The sequence below is a fragment of the Myodes glareolus genome, chromosome 12 (genome assembly GCF_982192425.1).
Source record: "Myodes glareolus chromosome 12, mMyoGla1.1, whole genome shotgun sequence".
NCBI classification, from domain to species: Eukaryota; Metazoa; Chordata; class Mammalia; order Rodentia; family Cricetidae; genus Myodes; species Myodes glareolus.
In genome coordinates, this window is record NC_142037.1 from 31,633,396 (window position 1) to 31,654,586 (window position 21,191).

At 49.9% G+C, this 21,191-nt stretch overlaps 1 protein-coding gene across 1 annotated transcript; it reads right to left on the reverse strand.

The window, feature by feature from the left end:
* Positions 1-214: 214 nt before the first annotated feature.
* On the reverse strand, positions 215-19,698 carry LOC125392153 (L-gulonolactone oxidase). Its single transcript, XM_048421928.3, has 12 exons — positions 19,542-19,698; positions 18,484-18,585; positions 17,285-17,410; positions 15,654-15,748; positions 14,200-14,290; positions 11,625-11,810; positions 8,579-8,686; positions 6,155-6,231; positions 3,543-3,692; positions 3,212-3,376; positions 1,447-1,537; positions 215-1,028 (listed from the first exon to the last, which is right to left on the reverse strand). The coding sequence occupies exons 1-12, from the start codon at positions 19,542-19,544 to the stop codon at positions 900-902; spliced, it is 1,323 nt and encodes a 440-aa protein (XP_048277885.3). The 5' UTR covers positions 19,545-19,698; the 3' UTR covers positions 215-899.
* Positions 19,699-21,191: the final 1,493 nt, after the last annotated feature.

Genomic DNA, 21,191 nt, shown 5'->3' on the forward strand with positions numbered 1-21,191 from the left:
AGCGTGTCAGGCCACGGCCTCCATTTGCACTTTCCTATGACAGGGATGCTGACCGACTTTTTATGCGTTCGATGGCCTGTGTGCATTTGCTGTGGAGAAACGTCTACCCGAGTTCTTTGCCCCTTTGCTGATCTGGCGATTCCTTTGGTAAGTACATTTTGCACTTTAGTTCTTTACGAGATAAAGAATTAATAAAAATTTCTCAAGGCAGAACAATATTTTCAGAGTCTTAATTTTTACAAAGCAGCTGGAGAATCTTGGCTCTCCAAGGAACACTCTAGAAAGGTCACAGAGCAAACTGAAATCACTCTTGTAAATAGGAAGGTAAGAACAGTACCCAGGGAAAACCAGGGACATGGTGAGACCCCCTACTTTTAAGACCTGTCTCTGAGGCGATGGGAGAGAAACACAGAAGAGACGTGTTCCATTCTGAACATTGAAAGAGGCACTGTAAGGGCCAGGCCACAGCAGACCAGCGGGACCTGTCTGGAAGATGGCTTGCCCAGGACCAGACAGTCTCTGGGCATCCAGAAGAACTTTTCAAGATAAAAGAAGGCAGAACATGCTCCATGCCAGCCCTGTGCTAAAACTCTTGCCAAGGGATTCCTTCTGAAGAGGGCCGGGGAACTTCAGGCCTCAGGAAACAGCCCGGATGATTGCAATGTGTGTGGGATTCACGGGAATGCAAACAGGAACTTGAGTGAGAGGCTGCCTCTTGCCTGAAGGTGCTTTGAAGATGGTGGAGAAAGGAGCAGAGAGGCCCCACCCAGAGCCCAGCCCTTCTGTGTGGTCAGAAGAGGAGGTCGGCCCCTACTGTGCTTGTGGGACCCTGTTCCATCCCCCCCGAAAGGCTGCAGGACCGACCGTGAGGGGTGAGGGTGGCGTCTGCTACTCCTGTTTTAGTAGAACACCTTCTCCAGGTACGAATTCAAGAACATTCCAGTGGGGTCCAGCTTCTCGCGGATGTTACAGAACTTTCGAAAGGCGGGGTACATTTTCTCAAAGTCCTTCCTGGTGCAATTGTGGGCCTGTGGAAGCAACCAGATGCAGTAGACTTCGTCTTCACAGAGCTGGCAGGCTACGCTCACAGGCCAGGACCCAACGTCTCTGAACACTGCTCCCATCCACTTTCTACACACAGTACAGACTTCCAGACAGAAAGAAAAGGGTCTGGAAAGTAAAGGTGAAGGAACCCTTATCCCATAATACTATGGACGTCCTGGCTCCGGTCCTACTGCCACATAGGCCTTCATTTTTCTAGCTGTTAAATGGACACACAGATACCTGCCTTATCCTACTCACAAGCACCATAGGAAAATCCGATAAAGTGAAGGAAGTTTCTATGAAGATCCCCAAGGGCCCTTTTACTAGCTCCTAGTAATGGAGAGGAGGGCGCCCTCTGGTGGAAGCCAAGCGCATAGCAGCAGCCCTGTGGCGATAAGTTACCTTTGCCCAGTGGGGCCTGCCTCCAAACTTCTTCATGATGGTCTCATAAGCCTGCCAGTAGTCCAGCCGAGGCACATCCTTGCCATAGGGCCTAGGGCAGAGAAAAAGGTGGTTAGCCGGCCTTCCCTGTCTCATGATGTGCCCCTCCTGCCTCGGGTACATTCCCAGCGGCCTGCTCTAATCTGGCAGGTGACTGGAGATCCGACTGGCTCTCCCTGCAGGACAGCACAGCCAGGACAAGCATCTGAGGGCTTCTGCTCATGGCGCATCCCCAAGGGATCCCCAAGAGTTTGTCTCCTTTGTGTATTCATCACTTGGTACCTGGACATGACTGTGAGTTTAATCTTGGCCGGAGACCCTACGGTAATGAAGCTGAAAAATTTCTCATGTCCTGCCTGGCCTTTGCTTTACACAGGTTAGCTACCATAGTATGAAACAGAGACAGTGTAATGCACAGGCAAAGAGTCTAACAACAGCAGGGGCGTGCAGAAGGGCATGCCAGCTAGGTTTGCACGGGGTGACATTCATTGTGACAAAATTGCTAACGGTGTTGCACACATATAGTATTCACACCTACAATACTTACACACAATACTTAAACACACATAGTAGTCACACAGCTAGTATTCACACATGATTTACATACATAATTCACATGATCTTTGTGCAGCACCCATACACACTAGTCATATACAATACCCATACACATCACACATACACACACACGCACGCACACACAGCTAGTGCTTTGGAAACCCTGGATGACCTCATTCATGTCTGGAAAGCATGGCCATGTCACCTACTGAATGTCTCCTGCCTAGTCGGTCCTCCTGCCCAGCTACTCAGCCCCAAAGTGACTGGTCCCCAAAGCTGACTTCTGTGCTAGCATTGAACACGCACATTCAGATGCATCCCCTGGCAACTCTCACTTCTGCGTTTGAACTCAAGGAGCGAGGAAAGGAGACATGCAGACAGGATGAACATCCCAGGAGCATCACCACAGCCACCACCACAGCCATATCCTCTCTGAACTAGACTACTGTTCCTTCAGTGTGTCATTCAGAAGTTCTTGAGGCTCCCTAAGAACTGTGACATCAGCTGTCCCTGGCTTTGTAATGATTTGGGGCCTTCTACATGGGGAAGGAATACCCTAGAAAGATCAGGTGGTCACTCTTTGGCAAAGCCAGCGAAGGCCTGTGAAGGCATGAAGCAGAACGGGAGGTGGGGTGAGTGGCAGATGAGGAATACATCTTAGCAAGGAACCAAAAAGGACAAACTCCACATGCCTCCTGTTGACTGAAAAGAGAGGTCAGCTGTGGGCTTGTGTTCATTCACTGCAACTGACAGATACATCTCAGCATCAGGTTAATATCTTCCCGACTGACTGAACTTAAACCAGCTTCAGAACCGGTCTCAGTATAGCATGGTTTCCAGGCCAGCAGAATATGCTTACCAACTTGGGCCCCTGAGCTGGGATGGATTGCTCTTTTCCATTACATAGTCCTCATAAATGGTAAGTGTTCCTCATTAATATTAACTCACTGTTGATGCCAGAATACAGGGATGAAGCACAGGCTGGAAATGGTACATGGCACAAGAGTCTACAGGGAAGGAGTAATATAAGAACTCGAAGGAGCGAGGCGCCATTTCCTGGGGCTAAAATCACCGCAATCTCCCGGTAGAGAAGGTGGCCTCAGAAACGGGCATGAGAAGACTGAGTGAGGAGAGGAATCCCTTTACATGACGCCCTGCAGGCCACGGTCACCTGTACATGATGATGTTCATGTAGCAGCTGTCTCTCTGGAAGCAGGGGCTCAGCAGGATCTCATCACCTCGGGTGAAGCGCACCTCCACAGGGAAGTGGGCTACCACATGGGGGTGGGCCTCCAGCATGGTCTTCAGCTCCAGCAGGGCCTCCTTGGTCTTCTCCCTGCCCAGGAGAGACCCCAGAGTAAGAAGGCACTGCCCCAGTCCCCCTCCCTGGCTCCATACAGGGCTCCCAGGGAACCTCGGCCCAGGATGCTCAGTCCTGGCAATAGGGACTCCCAGCTCTGGAGGGTCCTGCTTTTCACAGTAGGCCTGGGGGCGTGCACTACCTGGGGATGGCCCAGTCTTGGACGTGTTGCTTGAAGCGACACTCGTAGGTGAAGATCTTGTGGCTGAGGTTGCTGCTCTTCTTCTTGTGGCTGAACAGCAGCCAGAAGAAGGAGCGGTTGATCCAGCCCACGAGGAACGGCAAATAGGAGCTGGAGGGGACAGGGCAGAGAGGCAGGGTGTGTGTGTGTGTGTGTGTGTGTGTGTGTGTGTGTGTGTGTGTTTGTGTGTTCTGTGGGCTGAGTTTTTTTCATGCCAGGCCCTCCCTCCTCACTTCTACTCTCCTAGTGGCCTTGCTGTGTACAGGTTGGATCAGTATGGTATTGGTGTCCTACCACCAGCCCTTAAGACTATGTGCAGGATCTTGTCACTTCGTACCACGCAATAACAGATGTCTATGTCTCAAAGCTGTATGGGATAGCTAGGTCTAGGCAGAGTGGAGTTTTAATTTCGGCAGGTGCCTGCCAGGTTTAGTTCCATAAAGAATGTGCTGTTCACTCTCCATCTACACCCTGGGAACCGTGATTCAATGCTGCCAAGAGAAAGCAGCGAAAGGGGGCCAGTGTCTTGGGAGAGAATCTTGGGCTAGATTCTTGTCCCTAGATACAATGCTGGGAGTTCCCTGAGGAGCTATAGGAAGAGAGCTCAGTGCTTCCTGGGCCAAGACACAACTGCCTCTCAGCTTTTGGCTCTAGAAAATTCACTGTGCCATTGTTTTCAAGATCTACACACACACACACACACACACACACACACACACACGCACGCACGCACGCGCACACACACGCACGCACAGGTGCAAACACAGGATTGCTCTTTGACTGGTGGTGCTTTAAAGAAGTAATTAGATCACGAGGTGGGTGCTGCCTTTCTTGGTGAGTTGACACAGCATCAGGGAGTTTTCCGTTGTGTGGACGATTAGGAGATGGGTCTCGGTGGGAGGAATCAGGTCACTAGGAGTGTGCCTCTGAATGTGTATCTACCCACAGACCTTTCCTTTCTCTGCTTCCTGCCTGCTGTGACGTGGTCAGTCCTTCACCACTATGTCCTCACCAGGAGTCTCTGCCTCAGCCCCACAGCTGGGACATCAATAACCATGGACTGGGACCTCTGAACTCATGAGCCTAAATAAGCCTTCCTTCCTTTAAGATGACATTCTCAGGTGTGTTGTCACACCAACAAAACACTGATGCTCAGAATCCACTCACCCACCAGACTACCTATCCATCCATTCACTAAATACTAAATTATCTGTCTGTCTGTCTATCTATCTATCTATCTATCTATCTATCTATCTATCTATCTATCTATCTATTCATCCATCCATCTATTCATCCATCCATCCATCTATTCATCCATCCATCCAAATTGCACATCTATCCACCCATCCATTCATCCATGTATTTATCTTCCACTAAACCATCCATCCATCCATCCAAACCACCCATACACCAAACTTCCCATTCATCTCTCCACCAAACCTCCCATCCATCCATCCATCCATCCATCTATCCATCATCTATCCATCCATCAAACCATTCGTTCATTCATCCATCCATCTATCCACCAAATTGCCCATCCATCCATCCATCCATCCACCCACCCATCTACCAAACCATCCATCCATCCACCCACCCATCTACCAAACCATCCATCCATCCATCCATCCATTCATCCATCCAAACTTCCCATCCATCCATCTACAATACCACCAATCCAAACTGCCCATTCATCCATTCACCAAACCATCCATCCATCCATCCATCCATCCATCCATCCATCCATCCATTCATCCATCAAATCACCCATCCACCAAACCTCCCATTCATCCATTCACCAAACCTTTCATCCATCCATCCTTCCATTGATCCATCCAAACTGCCCATTCATCCACCCAAACTGTCAATTCATTCATCCACCAAACCATCCATCCATCCATCCAAATTGCCCATCCATCCATCCGCCAAATCTCCCATCCATCCACCAAACCACCCATCCATTCATCTATCCATCCATCCATCTATCCATCCATCCATTCATCCATCCATCCATCCATCCATCCATCCATCCATCCATCCATCCATCCATCCATCCATCCATCCAACCATCTATCCACCAAACCGCCCATCTATCCATCCATACATACATCCATTCGTCTATCCACAAAACCATCCATCCACCCATCCATCCGTCCACCAGACCACCCATCCACCCATCCATCCATCCATCCATCCATCCATCCATCCATCCATCCATCTATCCATCCGCCAAACCACCCATCCACCACTTTTCCTACCTCAACTCCTGCTGACTTGTTACAGGCACTGCTCATATGGACTCAACCCTCTCCTCCAATCCCATATTCCCCTTGCCTTTCCCAGTCCACATGCTGCCAGCTCCCAGGGTGCCTTACTCTCCTTCAAATACACATGATTTTGTTGTCCTTAGAATGCACTCAAGCTCTCCATGTGAATCCAGTGCGTGGCCAGGGCTGAAACCATGGCCCTAGACCCAGGAGGCAGACCCAGTTTGCAGGTGTAAAGGCAGGGGCTCTGCTCATGGACTATGTCCTCCACCGCATACAGATGGGATAGCAGTCCCATGGCATTCCTACCTGATCCAGAGCAAGAATTCCAATAGGTAGAGTCCGATGGCGCAGTCCCAAAACCAGCTAGATGAAGAGGAGGGGGGCTGGAAGGATAAATATTAGAGTTAGGCACCAGGGGCTCAACTTCTGACTTGTTTATCATAATGCCCCATTAGAAGACTGTTGTGGAATATTATTTTAAGATGTGTTACATTCGTTTATGCTGTGGAATATTTGTTCAATGATGCAAAGATATCTTGCAATCTTTTATGTTACATTTGTTTAAATCTGTGAAGCTGTGTTACATTGCCTATCTAAAACACCTTATTGGTCTAATAAAGAGCTGAACAGCCAATAGGTAGGCAAGACCAAGGATTGGTGGGGATGTCAGGCAGAGAGAATAAATAGGAGGAAAAATTTGGAAAGAAAAGATAAAGAAACAAGGAAAAGAAGGAGAAGCCAGGCAGTGCATGCCTTTAATGCTAGCACTTGGAAGGCAGAGGCAGAAGATCTCAGTGAGTTCACGGCCAGCCTGGTATACAAAGTGAGTTCCAGCACAGCCAGGAATGTTATAGAGAGAAACTCTGTCTCAAAAAACCAAAAACCAAAAAGAAAAAAAAAAAAGAAAAAAAAAGAAAAAAGAAAAGAAAAGAAAAGAAAGAAAAAAAGAAAAAAAGAGAGAGGACACCAGCCACCCAGACAGACAGACACGGAGGAAGAGTGAAAGAAAGATATACAGAAGTAAAAAAAAGGAAAAAGCCCAGAGACAAGAGGTAGATGGGATAAATTAAATTAAGAAAAGCTGGCTAGAAACAAGCCAAGCTTAGGCCGGGCATTCATAAGAAAAAATAAGCCTCCTTGTGGTTTATTTGGGAGCTGGGTGGCAGCCCCCCCCCCATAAGAGCAAAGAGTAAGAGGAGCGAAAAACAACCAACTGTAGAAGACATGTCAGAGGAGGAGGGAGGAAAGCGAGACGACCCAGCCACCAGGACAACTGGAAGCCTCATTTCTCCCTGGCAAAGTTAATTTCCACCATGTGGATCCCAGGACTATGGACTCAGGTCATCAGGCCAGGCTTCGCAGTCGCTGTCTTTTCTGGAGATCCTGTGATCCAGGTGTTCAACAGCCACCGTCACAAACCCCGCACTGTCCCCTACACACAGGAGGATTTGGACACCACTGACATTCATTTTTAAATTATGGCATTTTAAAGGTTCATTTTGTGTGTGCTTATATGTGTACCTGTGCACCTGTGGAGGCCAGAAGCCAATACGGAGTATCTTCTTTAGTCTCTCCATCTTAATTTTTTGAGACAGTCTTACATTGAACCTGGAGCTTACCCAGTAGCTAGGCTGCCTGGCCACTGAATCCCAGGATTCCTCCTGTCTCTACTTCCCCAGTAGAGACACAGGTGTGTGCTACCACCCAAAGCCTCTTTATATTTATTTTTTCTGGATACTGAAGATCAAACAAAGGTCCCCATGCTTACATGGCAAACACTATCAGCTGAGCTAACACCTCAGCTGGTAAGTGATGGCTTTGTTTGTTGTGGAATAGAATATTACTTTAGCTAGGTAAAGATGTGTTATATTTGTTTATCTTACAGACTATTTATGTAAAGGTGTATTACATTTGTTTATGCTGCATCTGTTTAATTATGTAATTTCTGTTTTACCTTGCCTGCCTAGGGCACCTGATTGGTCTAATATAAAACTGAACAGCCAATAGCTAGGCAGTAGAGGGATAGGTGGGGCTGGCAGGCAGAGAGAAAAAGGAGGAGGAGGAAGCTAGACTCAGGTGGAGGAGAAGCCCGGGGCTAGTCAGTCACGGAGTACAACATACAGAATGAAGGGAAAGTAAAAGCTGAGGCAAAATGTAGAAGAGGAGAAACACGTTAGTTTCAGTTTTTAATACGCGCTAGTGAGACAAGCATAAGATAAAGGTGAGCATTCATAGTTAATAATAAGTCTCCGAGTCATGACTTGGGAGCTGGTTGGTGGCCCTAAAGAAAACCTGCTACATTTCTTTCCTTCTGCTAAGAAACCCCTTATTTGCAAGGCTGTGACTAAAGGGGACAAAAGACGATTTTTCTTCAACTGAAGTGGAAGTATTAGAGAAGAAAAGATCCTATGGGCCAGGCCAGCTGTCTCATACTCATCCACTCTGTCTGCTCCTCCATGTACTTCAGTTCCCTGCATCTCTCTCCCACATCTGGGTTTTGACACACTGGACCCCATCTTAGCCACCTTCCTTTCCACCTTCGCCTCTGTCTCTTCCTCTCTTCATGTTCAATGACAAGCCCATTTCCCTGGGCATCAGGACAACAAATGTCAGCTACCCTGAGATAGGGAGGGTGTGCAGGATGCGGTGAGGATGGATAGTGAGTATGCTAGTAACCAGCAGCCCCCTGCTCAGGGATGCTGGGTCAGGTTGGGCCCGCACTGTGCTTACCTTATTGGTGTGGTCTTGGTAGATGATGCTGACGTTCTCACTGTGGGGAAACCAGAGGAAGCGGAAGTACTCTGACTTCTTCAGGTGGCTGTCTAGGTTGTCCAGGACCTGGCACAAGAGGGAAGCAGGATAGAGGATCTTGACTGTCAACTTGATTTGATTGAGAAACACTTGGATTAGTGAAGCCCTCTGAGTGGGTCTAGGCGAGCGTCTCCGGAGATGATTAGATCATGCGAACTCTGACCAAATCAATGAGTCAGGCTCTTTTGTGTTTTTTAGTTTTTGGAGACAGGGTTTCTCTGTGTTAATAATTCTGGCTGTTCTATAATTTGCCTTGTTGACCAGGCTGGCTTCAAACTCAGAGATCTGCCTGCTTCTGCCTCCTGAGTGCTGGGATTAAAGGTGTGAGCTGCTGCCACCACCGCCTGCCCAAGCCAAGCTATTGATGGGCTCATAATATGAAGATATTATCAGAAGGTAATGGATCAGAGCTAAGGCATAACTTTGGCCACTGTCTGTACCCCACATCCTCTGCTTCCTGCTGTCTACTGTGCTCTCCCTGCTGTGATGGGCAGAACGCCCTGAAACTGTGAGCTCAGAGGAACCCTTCCTCCTTTAACATGTACCTATCACACAATGGTGATCATCATGCAAAGGAAGCTGGTACAGGGAGAGGCTCTCAGTCACAGAGAGAAGTCAATAAACCCAAGTCCAGGCCTAGGCATATTTTGGTTTATTTCAAATAGAAGAAAATACTGAAGTTGTCTTAATATTACCAAACAGCAGCTGGGTTGTGGTAGCACATGTGTTTAATCCCAGCACTCGGGAGGCAGAGGCAGGTGGATTTCTTTGAGTTTGAGGTCAACCTGGTCTATAGAGTGAGTTCCAGGACAGCTAAAGATAACACAGACAAACCCTGTCTCAAAAAACCAAAAAAAACAACCCAACAACAAACAACAACAACAACAACAACAACAAAAACCCGACAACAATAAAATTACCAAATAGCTTGATATAGGCCTTAAAATATGCTGGGTATTAAAATCACTCCCATACATACTGACTTCCTCCAAGTAGCCTAGAGGAGATAAGTGACATCCTCTAGGGCCGATGTGAGTAGCAAACGGGATTTTTGTGAAGATGAAACGAGACAATATGGCCAGAAAGTACTTAAGGCAGTACTGGGCACTGGGGAGTCACTCCATAGACTTGAATTCTCTGCTGATTGCCACTGCTGTCCTCATCACCATCTTCCTCACCATCATCACCATCATCATCATTGTCATCTTCTTCAACTTCCTCACCATCATCACCACCACCACCATCATCACCATCATCATCTTCATTTCTACCCTCAGCTTCATTTGCCACCGCCGTTATCACCACCACCACAGCACCACCATCCCCACTACCATTGTAGCCATCACCATCGCCTTGGTCTTTGCCTTCATCATTGCCTTCGTCACCATCACTATCATCCTCATCACCATCGTTTCCGTCACCTCTTGTCTTAGACACACGCCACTCATTGGCGCCTACTTGGGGACAGTATCACAGCGTAAACAGTGTCTCCATGGAACCCACCAGGCAGGTGCAGAACCAGTTTAGAACCCGGGTTATCGATATGTGTTGGAACTGACAAGTGGCTGTGGGTTGAGGAAGAGTCCTGCTCTTAGACTGGGTTGTCTGGATTGGACTCCAGGATCCCAGCGGTGAATCTCACAGAGCCATTTTCTTGGCTCTGGATCTCGAGATGCTTGTTCACTTAAATCTGCTTGCCTTTCACCCTCAGGTGGCTCTCTGATTCACGGGCAACAGTGCCCTTTATGACACTGAGTGACTGCTGAATGGAACCATGCCAGGTCCCACCCATTACAAAAAGAGCCCTCTCCTATCCAGGTTCACAAGTTTTGTTTATAAAAGCATGTATGTGTATATGTGTGCTTCCATGTGGTTATATATGTGTGAGAGTACATTATGCATGCAAGTGTTCCTGTGTGTTTGTTTGTGTATGAATGAGTGTTTGGGCTTGTGAGTGAGTCAGAGTGGGGGAAGCAGCCTAAGATGAAGCTTTTATAGACCCGAGATTTGTCCGTAATTGATTTTAATGCTACTGAACTAGGTTCAAAGGGGACAGGACAAGCGGGTGTCAGGAGAAGGTCCATTTCCACTGCTCTGGTACCCTAATGGAAATACGGGGGCTATCGCCCATTCTCTGGAAGGGAGAATCAAGCCCTTTATCTGTTGGTCAAGAGCTCCAGACTAAGCATCAGTACCTTCTAGCTGGACTTGCAGGCAGGACACAAGATTTAACAAGGTGGCATGCAAGATTACAACCTCTTTCTGCTGGAACCTGGTCCTAACTCCATACACATCCCTTCCTAGCCTGCGATGGTCCTTTTCTCCTGCACCTGTAGGAGCCCCGCTGCAGCTGTTCTCATGGAGGTCTGCGATGGCCTCCTGGGTTTGATCTGATTCCTTGCAGCATGCTGTGGACACCCATTCCCTGCTGCTTTGGGAACCCTATCTCTCCTTGCCCTCTCCATTCCTGTCTCCCTCACCCCTCTGGGCTCTCTCGTCAGTCAAAAGCGCTATCTTCAAAAGCTCCTCTTTCACAAAAGCCCACTTTTGTGGGGTGATGGACCCTCTCATTGATCAGTTTCCCAGGGGTTGATGTTCTCTGCCGCTGCCTGATCTGTGTCTACTAGATTCCTATGCTGACTCCCTAACTGACCTTTGCTCCTTAGGATGTGACCATGTTTAGAGGTTGGGCCCAGATCTCAGCCCATGGTGTCTTCCATGGTAAGGGAGTCCTGGCATGTCCCCCTTAAGACAGGTGCCAGTCAGAGCCTAAGAACAGCTGGTCCTCACATTTTCCTGGGGCAGATCTCTACTCAAATCCCTTCCATATCTACAGGTCAGTAAACCTTGAGGCTCTTCTGGGTCTTAAAGTTCACCATGTTTCTGATCAGTCTCTCTTGGGCCAAGAAAGAAAGAGGGTGTGTGTGAAATGAAAACCCTTCTCCCCCAGGCAGAAGGCTAGTACCTCCTTGAGGGTTGAAGGGAAGGAGGTCTCCTGTAGGTGGAACTGTGGCACGCACTGCAGTGTCACGGTGAGGATGACGCCCAGACAGCCCAGGTGTACCCGTGCAGCCTGGAACACATCCACGTTGCTTGACTCGGAGCATTCCAGAATTGTCCCGTCAGCCTTCATCAGGGTCAAGGCCACCACCTAGCAGAGAGAGAGAGAGAGAGAGAGAGAGAGAGAGAGAGAGAGAGAGAGAGAGAGAGAGGTGTCACACTTAACAGCCCGCTCAGAACCACCCAACTTTCGGACTTGTACAACAGAGACCAGGTAGCACTTACTCCCAGGAGCCACTAGGGCCAGCCACACAACTTCCTAGCTAGGTGTCTTATACTCTCTGAGGGCATTCTGGGAACCGGGGGAGAAGTGGATGAGAGGAAATCTGAACCTGGCGTCAGCGCTCAACTCTCAGGAGTGTGGAGTACATTGTCATGTGACGTCACATGGGACCCTGCTGGCTTGGCCTCTCCTCCATCATTCTGTGACCTCACGGCCAAGAAGCAGCTTAACCTCCACTGCCTGGTGATGCTCTGCTGCCTGGAGACAGAGATCCCCAGGAGAGTGCTTGACAAGGCCAAGCGAGCACACGTGTACCCTCAGATGAGACAGCGGATCGAGATCCCAACAGCCTTGCCCAGCCGTGTGGAGTCTTCCTTGTCAATAGAGGACTCCTCCCACCTCAGGAAATGCATTCTCCCGCTTAGCCTCATCTGACTAGAAAGTTTGGGTTTCTGTGAGTGTTGAGGCCTTTGGTTGCAAACTGAGGAAGGTCCCCGAGGTCCCCACTTCCAGAAGGGCTTTCTCTCATGCCTATTGAAGTCCTCTGTACTCTGCTACCTGCTCATTTGGATGGAAATCGCTTCTGACACGCGCAGTTGGTGGTTGGCTGCTCAGGGAGAGAGGACAGCTACAGCTGAACTAATCCTGATTAACAGTGACCGGAGAGCAGAGAGGAGGAACTGACAGAGATGGGACACCGTGGCCAGCTGTGGGGACAGGGTGGCATCTCGGTATTTGTTGCACTGTTGGAGATTCAGAGCCCTGAGGAGAGCGGGCCGTGAGAGATACTTCACGAGCCTCTGAAGGCCTGTGCAGGGTGGGGCTCTGAATTAGCCACTCCTGTGACCTCAACAGGTGACAGCCATCACTACCTAGGAAGGGAGGAGGATCAAGCGTGAAGCCTGGGACTATAACCTCCCTCTGTAAGAGAGCTGGCCACCCCTTTACCTTACGGTTTTGCTTGAATCTGAAATATCCCCCACAGGTGCATGGGTTAAAGTCTTGGCTGCCCAGTTGATGGATCTGGGGGAAGCCATTAAATCATGACAGATTTAACCTCAGTGATCCACAGGTTGACTATTAGTCTGATGGAGGTTGTGAAAAAATCAAGAGTTGGGTCTAACTGGAAGAAATATACTACTAGGGGTGTGCCCTGGAAGGACCTCTCCTGCCCTCGGTCCCTTCTTTTGCCGTCCCGGGTTCCTAGCTGCTGTGCAGTAAACAGATTTCCTAGGTCTTACCGGTCCTCTAAACTCACTGAGCAAAAATATGCCTTTCCTTCTTGAAGCTAATTTTCCTCAGACATTTTGTGACAGCATCAAAAAAACGACCAATATCGTTGTCATCTGCATGACTGTAACGCAAAACAAGCCCCGCCTCTTTGGTTCCAGGCCTGCTCAGTGGGGCTTCCAAAGAAAGCAACCAGTAAATCCTATGTGCATTTTAATGAGTGACCCCCTTAAATTAGTTTTACACCCTGACGACCAGCGTGTAGCAACTGACAAGACCATCTTGTCATCGGTCCTAGACAGTAATGCACGGGGCTCATCTCTTGGGAGGGCTGCCTATATCCCCAGGGACCACTGGGCCCCTGGGGCGGTAAGCCCAGCTTTGAGAAGGCAATGGCCATGAAGGACTCCAAGCTGACAGTATGGAAAGTTGAAAGTGTTTGGTTTCAGAAAGGCCATTCCTGAGGCAGGTAGCTCTGAACTGCCGTTTGGCCAGACACCGTTGAATGAGTGCTAACTCATGACCTTCTCACTGTATCCCCTCCCTGTGGGTTGGGCTATCCTCATTTTAGCTGAGGATTTTGACAGCAATGTACCCAGAAGATAGGGACCCTACCAGTGTGCACAGACCCAAGGAGAGATGGATTAAAAGACTTTTTTTTTTTTAAAAAAAAATGAAGGACAGACAAACTCTGTCACAGGTTACCCCTATGCTTTCCCAGGCCCTACCTCCACTGCTACCCTGGGTAGTCCCATCCCCCTCCTGGCTCCTGGCTATAACTTCCAATGGAACTGGCGCCCCTTGCCCTGTGCTGTCTATGAGGATATGCAGGGGTGGGGATGAGAGTGTCTTTTGGGATGGCTAAAGCCATGACAAACCTGGGGCTCCTTCAGGCCTGGTAAGGCTTGAAGAAGGAAGCGGTTTTTCTGGGGGCACTCTCAAGCGTCTCAGGCCCATGTGGAAGTGGATCTAACTTATCATGGACCTAGGGGACTCACCTGGGTAGCCATGGACACCGGAGACTCACCTGGGTGGGTAGGATGCCATGCTTGATCCCCGTGTTATGTGTGCCAGACCCAATGACGCCGGCAATCGTCACATCGGACACTGCTCCTAGACTGGGCTCAGCAGGTGGAGCAAGAGAGACAGAGAGCAGTTAGACTTCTCAGGGCAATGGGAGCCCCAGGTGCATCCATGCTCTGGGACCGAAGACTCTCTTTCTCCCTGAAAATCCCCCCTTCCCCTTCGACGGCCTAGCTTGTGATCAGCCCATCTCTTCAGACCTTGGTTCCCTGACCCCCATGGCCAGCAGAAAAGCAGGTTGGGGCATGGGCCGGTTTGCAGGGAGGCCTAGCTCTTTAGCCTTTGAGGTCTCCGCAGCCTAACAAGCCCCTTTCCTGTCTACCAAAGGCATCTTCTCTAAGCAGAACGACATGTTCTGCTGAGACTCCTCTGCTCCCAATGCACCAAGGCTCGGGTACCTCCCTGGTTCTTCACACAGCTAGCCTAGCAGGTCTGGGTAGGTGAGCCTCCCACCTGACTTACGTGGAAACCCACACAACTTCCTCAGGGCTCTAGGAGAAAGCTAAGCTCCTGAGACTCAGGGTCCAGGCCCAGAATGAGTCGTACTGAACTTAGGGTCCCCTGAAGTCTTTCGGTCCGCTCAACATGTCACTGCTGTTGGACATCTTTCCTGTACAGTACTGGTCAGTATCTGCATCTCCCCACCCCTTGCTGGAGCTCCTGTTAGGTAGGGTCTGGGTTTCCTTTGTCTTAACTTCTCCAGAGCCTAAACATGATCTATACATGGCGGTCACCCTATAAATACCCTAGCCATCCTGACCTTGGGAGAGAGGTGGGGACAATGGTTTCCATAGTGTAGAAATGTGGGACCTGTGCTCGGAAGGCGAGGTGAGCCGACCCCAACACCTGAAGATAAACCTCAGATTTCCACAGAGTTAATTGCAGTTGCAGTGAGATTTCTACGCCACTGTTCGGACATCTAGTGGTACTTAGTCATAGTCACCCCATTAGCTGCGCTGGACTGCTGTGCTGATGGTAACCCCTAGGACTAAGGTGAGCAAGGACAAAGGCATTTGGGTAGAAGGACCAGAAGGTCATGGCATGAAGGGCCACCTTGTTTTTCTGTCTCTCCCAGGGCTGGTTTTACCTGCCTTTGTGTATTGGGCTCTGTAGCTGTATTTTGCCAATTTGGGGAAAGACTCAATCCTCAGTTGCCTCTTCCTGGTTCAAGACCACTGACGATTGCTCAAAACTCTGCTAAACTTGGACCTTTCCTCCCCTCTTAACCCACGGGGCATGATGAGTAAAGCCACCCCAAGTGGGAAAGGCAGAGCTCTGAGGAAGGGTTACACCCCAAGAAGTGTGACAGTCTCACTGCCAGATCCTTGAGTGTGGGACCCAGAGCAAGGAGGGGAGAGGCAGCTCTGGCCCAGTGGGGGCCAGAGGAAGAGCTCTTACTTGGACATGGCCAAGCCATGCTTGTCCAGCTGTTGATGCAGGTCAGCCAGGAGGATACCAGCTTCTACCTTCACCTGCTTCTTCTTCGTGTCCACCTGCAAGAGACAGCACAGGCTGGGAGGAACTAGGCCACCTTCGGGCCCTTGGTCCCCAGTCAGACCCCTCTGGAATGTGAGTATGGCTATCCTAGCCTGCGGCCAGCTTGAACCACTTCTCAACCTGAATGGGGGTACTGAGCCCAAGAACGCTGGGGACACTGGGGAAAAGTTTGTTCTGTGAAACAGAATCTTAGTATGGAGCCCCTGTTGGCCTCAAAGGTGCAATCCTCTTGTACCAGCCTTCCAAGCAGAGGGATTACAGATGCACGCCTCAGTCCCTTGCTTCTGGTCTCACAAAGCCAGTTCTTTATTTTGTTTTGGAAGTAGAACCCCGGGCCTTTGCACATGCTGGGCAAACACTCTTGACTGAGCCTCCCTTTAGGCCTTCAGGGATGACCACACAACTGCTCTTTTCACAGGCAAAGGGAACGAGAGGCAGAGAAGTGAAGAGCTTTGTCCTGGGACACTGGGCTAGGACGGGGGCTGGGCCACACCCAAGCTCCTCACCTTGTCCACACTGGGAAGGTGTGGACAGGGTCTGTTGCCATGCTATTTGGAGGACAGAGTCTCAGGCTGCTCTCACCCCGAAGACCTGGGCAATAGCTAAGCGCTGGGAAGGGAAGAGAAATGGCTAACTGTGACTTTTGGCTGCTGGGTGTCTGTGTCAGAGTGAGATCTTGAGATCCTACCGCAGCCAGGGGCTATACCAAGATCCAAGGTCATGCAAACAGAAAAGTTGGTAGCCGAGCTGGGACGAGAATCCACACCAGCCCAACCACCAAGCGTTTACTCATCAGTCACCCAGGGCCCAGAGCTTGGAAAATCAATTGCTGAAGTCCAGTCCTCTAATTAGCAATCAGAGTTAATTACTGCCATGACTGCTATTCGCTAAGAGACAGAACCTGCCAGTCTGAGCAAATACGGGCACAGTATAGAAACCTAGGTCATTGTTAGCTGGCTGCGGGGAAGGGAGAGAATTCCGTGGAATTCAGCTCAGGGGAGCTGGCCCTGGCAGGTGAGGACTGAAGTCCTATGTACATGTCCCTAGTAGGCAAGCTGCCTGGACAGTATTCCAATAGGAAGCTAGTGGCAGTTCTGAGTCTGGGTCCAGCTTTGCTGTTGTTTGCTGTGTGACCACAGGCAAGTCACTGTCTGTCTCTGATCTTCATGTCTCTTTGTAAGCCTAATTCAATGTCACTTTGGGTTCTTCTGAAGTAGTCACCGTGAGTCTACTCTTTGAGAGTCTGTTTCTCCACACCTCTTTGAAAGAGGCGAAAAGGAAGAGAAGGGATGGACATCTTCTTGTGGCCAGGCCAGGCAGACTTAACAAGTAGCCTGAGCAACCCCAGAGAGGGCTCAGGTGACAGACAGTTGCTCAGGGCAAGGCCAGGGATCAGAGTGTCACTCTGGGGACCCAGAGCAGGAAGAGGCTGAGGACTGAGGCAAAGACTGCAACACACATGGAGTCTGGGACACAGGCTGAAGCTATCAGCTTAGGAACCGGCTGGGGAGGAGAGTTAAGGGCCCCAGTACCTCCAGAACCTGGTTCATCTTGCCCATGTGGATCATGAAGCCATCAGTGCAGGCGATGTCTGAAGGGGAGTGGCCACCGCCCACCACCTTCACTCTCTTGTTCTGCTGCCGAGCCAGGGCCAGCACCTGCCAAGACAGCGTCAGTCAGGACCTGCTCAGAGAGGAAGCCAGGGGCCCCTCAGGACCAGGTGTAGTCTGCAGCGGGTGGGAAGAAGTTGAAGAGCGAGAGCCTTTGGCATTAGTGGACCCGGCCTGGTTCCAGAGAGCCAGAGAGATGGGCTTCGGGGTAAGCTGGGACTAATACATCTCAGAAACTGTCGTCTTAGGTAGCTATGCCAAAAGCACACTCCTGGTTCCCTCCCTCATCCCTTAATTGCTACCAAAATCAGTTTGCTTTTCAGCTTCTTACCCATTCCTGATGCTTCTTTCTTGTCTCTTAGGGTACAGTCCTCAATCCCTACATTAGTGTCCTTCCCTGGCAACCCTGATTCTTCTCAGAAAGTCATCTTAGATGTGAGTGTAAGTGTGTATCTATGCATGTGCACAAGCACTCATGCATATATGTACAGGTATACAAACCCAGGTGTGTATATATATACATACACACGCACACACATGTGTGTGTGCGTGTGTATGTGCATAGATGTGTATATGTATGTATTCACAGGCCTAAATGCATCTATATATGCATAAATGTGCATTTGTAGTGGGTATCTATGCACAGGTCTATTTGTGTGTCTGTGTATAGATGTAAGTATGTGTGTGCATTTGTACAGCTGCATGCACATAGGCCTGTGTGTGCATATGCATATGAATGTGTACATGCATGTGCATATACATAGGTCTGCATGCATATGCATCTATCTGCACAAGCATGCATGAATATGTGCACATGTGTGCGCATGCCCATGAACAAGTCTTTGCATGGAGTTCATTGCAGAAGTCTGAGATGGGAGTACAGACATGGCTGCTTTTGGCACAACACTGTGCACACCTTGCGGTGGGCATGGAAATTACAGCCGGCTTCTGGGTAGACCTGAAGGTGGGGGAAGCAGGAAGAGGAGCTTAGTGTTTACTTAACCAGGACAGCAGTTAGAGGCTATGGTGGGCTTAGACCAGGAAGCCCCTCACTGATCTCTGTTCCAGGGCCAGGACTGTGGCTGAAGACTGGGCAGCCCATGTGGTGTTGATGGACCCACCTCTCTGACCTCCTCCACTGATGTGGGCTGGTAATACATCTCTGGGCAGCAGCCATAGGTCTTTGCCCAGTTTTGGAACTGGAACCCTTTGCATCCATGGACCTGTACCAGGAAGAAAGCCAGGTCTCAGCTAGTGAGCAGCCACTCTGCCCTAATTGTAGGCTGTCACATCACCAACCCCACATCCCACACACAAAGAGGGGAGGACGCGGCCACAGCACAGAGCCCCGGCTCCCTTTGGTTGCCAAGGTTCTTAGGTCAGGGCCACTTAGGAAGATCAAACGGACAGCGGCTGCTCTGAAGCTGGCGTCCCACACAGGGCTTCCTGATGTTATCTTGTGATTCCCTCCTGATCAGACAGAAAGGAATTCAGCCCGTTCTGAGGCCAAGGGGATGGATTGGGTCAAACGAGGATGGAACCTGATAAACCAGACCTCAGATCATTTCCTACTCCAGGTGTGTTGGCGGCTCAGCAGATAAGAGTGCTGGAGGCCAGGGACTGCAGGGAAAGAGCTGGAAGAGGTGGCCCAGGAGACAAGGGCTGGGACCTGGCTTCTCTAGCAGGGTGTGTCTCAGGGGCTAAATGGCAATATCACCTTCTTGACCTCCAGCCTGGGAATCAGAATCCTGTTGCACACCTCTGTACAGCCAGTCAGACACGGTATAGCTGGGTCTTCTATGTGTCATCTCTTATTAGATCTTATAATAATGTCACCAAATAGAGGATATTAGTCCTCTTTCAACTGCCAAAAAAATCAAGGCTCAGAGAGGTAAAAGGGTCTTCCCCAAGCTTGCAGAGACCCAACTGAAGGTGTTAAGAGTCCAACCCAGGCTTTCTATCTCTTTTAATGCCAACAGTTCCCCCAAGGGCACTTGGAGGACCTCCCATGACTCCAGCCTCGGCCTGACTTTGCCATCCTGCACCTGTCTCACAGGTGCACACACTCCCACACCTGACTCACACAAGTGTTGCCTAGACACAGCTGGCTCACACAGGTGCCACCTGGACACAGCTGACCTGATCTACCAGCTGTATCATGGGCCCCCGCGATTCCTACCATGGTTCCAGTGGTCTGTGGTGTCAGACGACTTGAAGCGAGGAAAGTCGAACAAAGCCCTAGGCAGCAGGGGCAGCGGCCAGGCAACCTCAGCTCTGGATTATCTCAGGCAGAATGGGACTGGTGGTTTGGTCACCAAAGCGGTTGGGCCGCGGCAGATAAACAGTGCCGAACGGGCTCCTCCCCCTGCAAAATCCAGGCAATCCCTGTAAATAGCATCTGGGCCCTGCCCCCTGCCTGGATGCTCCCAGGAAGGCTGAAAGATAGACATTCAACCGCAGCTGCTGTGCTCCTAAGACCCACAGCCTGGGTTCTGAACCCAACCTTGGGGGGTTCAGAGCCAAAGGACACCAGCTCCGGTTCCCAGGCTCAGAACAAGACTGACTGCCTAGGTATCTGACTTTGACACAGCCTGTCTCATAGGCCCTTCAAAGCCAGGCCCCTATGCAGCCCTGGTACTGAGCGCCCCCAAAATTGCTCCCCGCTTCCATGCTCACCTATGACGGTTGCGGGAGGAGATTACTGAGTGATAGTCTGGTGGCGTTTAGAGTCAGTAACTGGCATCCTACTGAAGCAGACCCTTAAAGGCTGTTTGGGTTAAGACTCACAGATTCCTCACTTGGACCCCCAAAGTAACTAAAGGCAGGACCGGAGCCTGACTCCTCTGCCCTCATTGTGTCTCTCCTTTTCCGAAGACGTGGAGATAAGTCATTGTCCTTAGAGCCACCGTGGATTCTTTTCGTTTACTTTGGTTGTCTGTTGAGACAGGGAGGATTTCTCTGTGTGGTCTTGACATTCTGGAAGTCACACAGTTGACCAAGCTGGCCTTGAACTCAGAGATCTGCCTGCCTCTGCATCAGGTACTGGGATTAAAGGTGTGCACCACCACGCACAGCTACCTTGCATTCTAAGAACAGCACCACCTTCTAGTACAGACCACCCTCCAAATTAGGGCCCTTATTCATGAAGGTGAGGCTGTGCCCTGGAGCCCAAGGACTCATCTCTGGGGAATTAAATGTCTGGTGTGGAGGGCAAAAATGCCTTGTGCACACAGATGAGCCCTGGAGGAGCCAGGAAATTCAAACCCACAGTTTGCCCCTGCAAGGGAATGACAGGCTTTGCTGCTCCTCCTGGGATGCCGGGAATGGCATAGTTTACAACCTGATCCTTTGCTGTCCGATGAGAAAGACTCTGCTGAATCTCCCAGAATTTATGTTTTTACTTATCCCTGACCCTTTCCCCCCTAAATATTTTAAAATTGTTTATTTATTATTTTTCTTTTATGTGCATTGGTGTTTCATCTGCACGGACGTCTGTGCGAGGGTGTTGGATCCCCTGGAATTGGAGTTACAGACAGTTGTGAGTTGCCATGTGGGTGCTGGGAATTGAACCCAGGTCCTCTAGAAGAGCAGCCAAAGCTCTTAACCAGAGCCATCTCTCCAGCCCATCCCCCTAAATCTAGAGCATTGCTTTTAGACAATAAAACCCACTCTTATGAGTGATGTCGCTTGTGCTACAACAGCCTCGGGGACTTCTGTGTTATTTTAGGGCCAGGCTAATCCTGACACCACGGGTGTTACGTCTGTTTCAGTCACGCTCCCTTGTCCCTTACCCTGTGCATTGTTTCTCAGTCCACAGGAACCCATCATA

What these genes read in the sequence shown, in the direction of transcription:
- LOC125392153 (XM_048421928.3), bottom strand. An exon ending in ATGGCATCCTACCCACCCAG is followed by an intron (nt 11,811 to 14,199) that starts GTGAGTCTCCGG and finishes TCTCTCTGCTAG; the next exon opens with GTGGTGGCCTTGACCCTGAT. An exon ending in CAAGACTGGGCCATCCCCAG is followed by an intron (nt 3,377 to 3,542) that starts GTAGTGCACGCC and finishes TCTCCTGGGCAG; the next exon opens with GGAGAAGACCAAGGAGGCCC.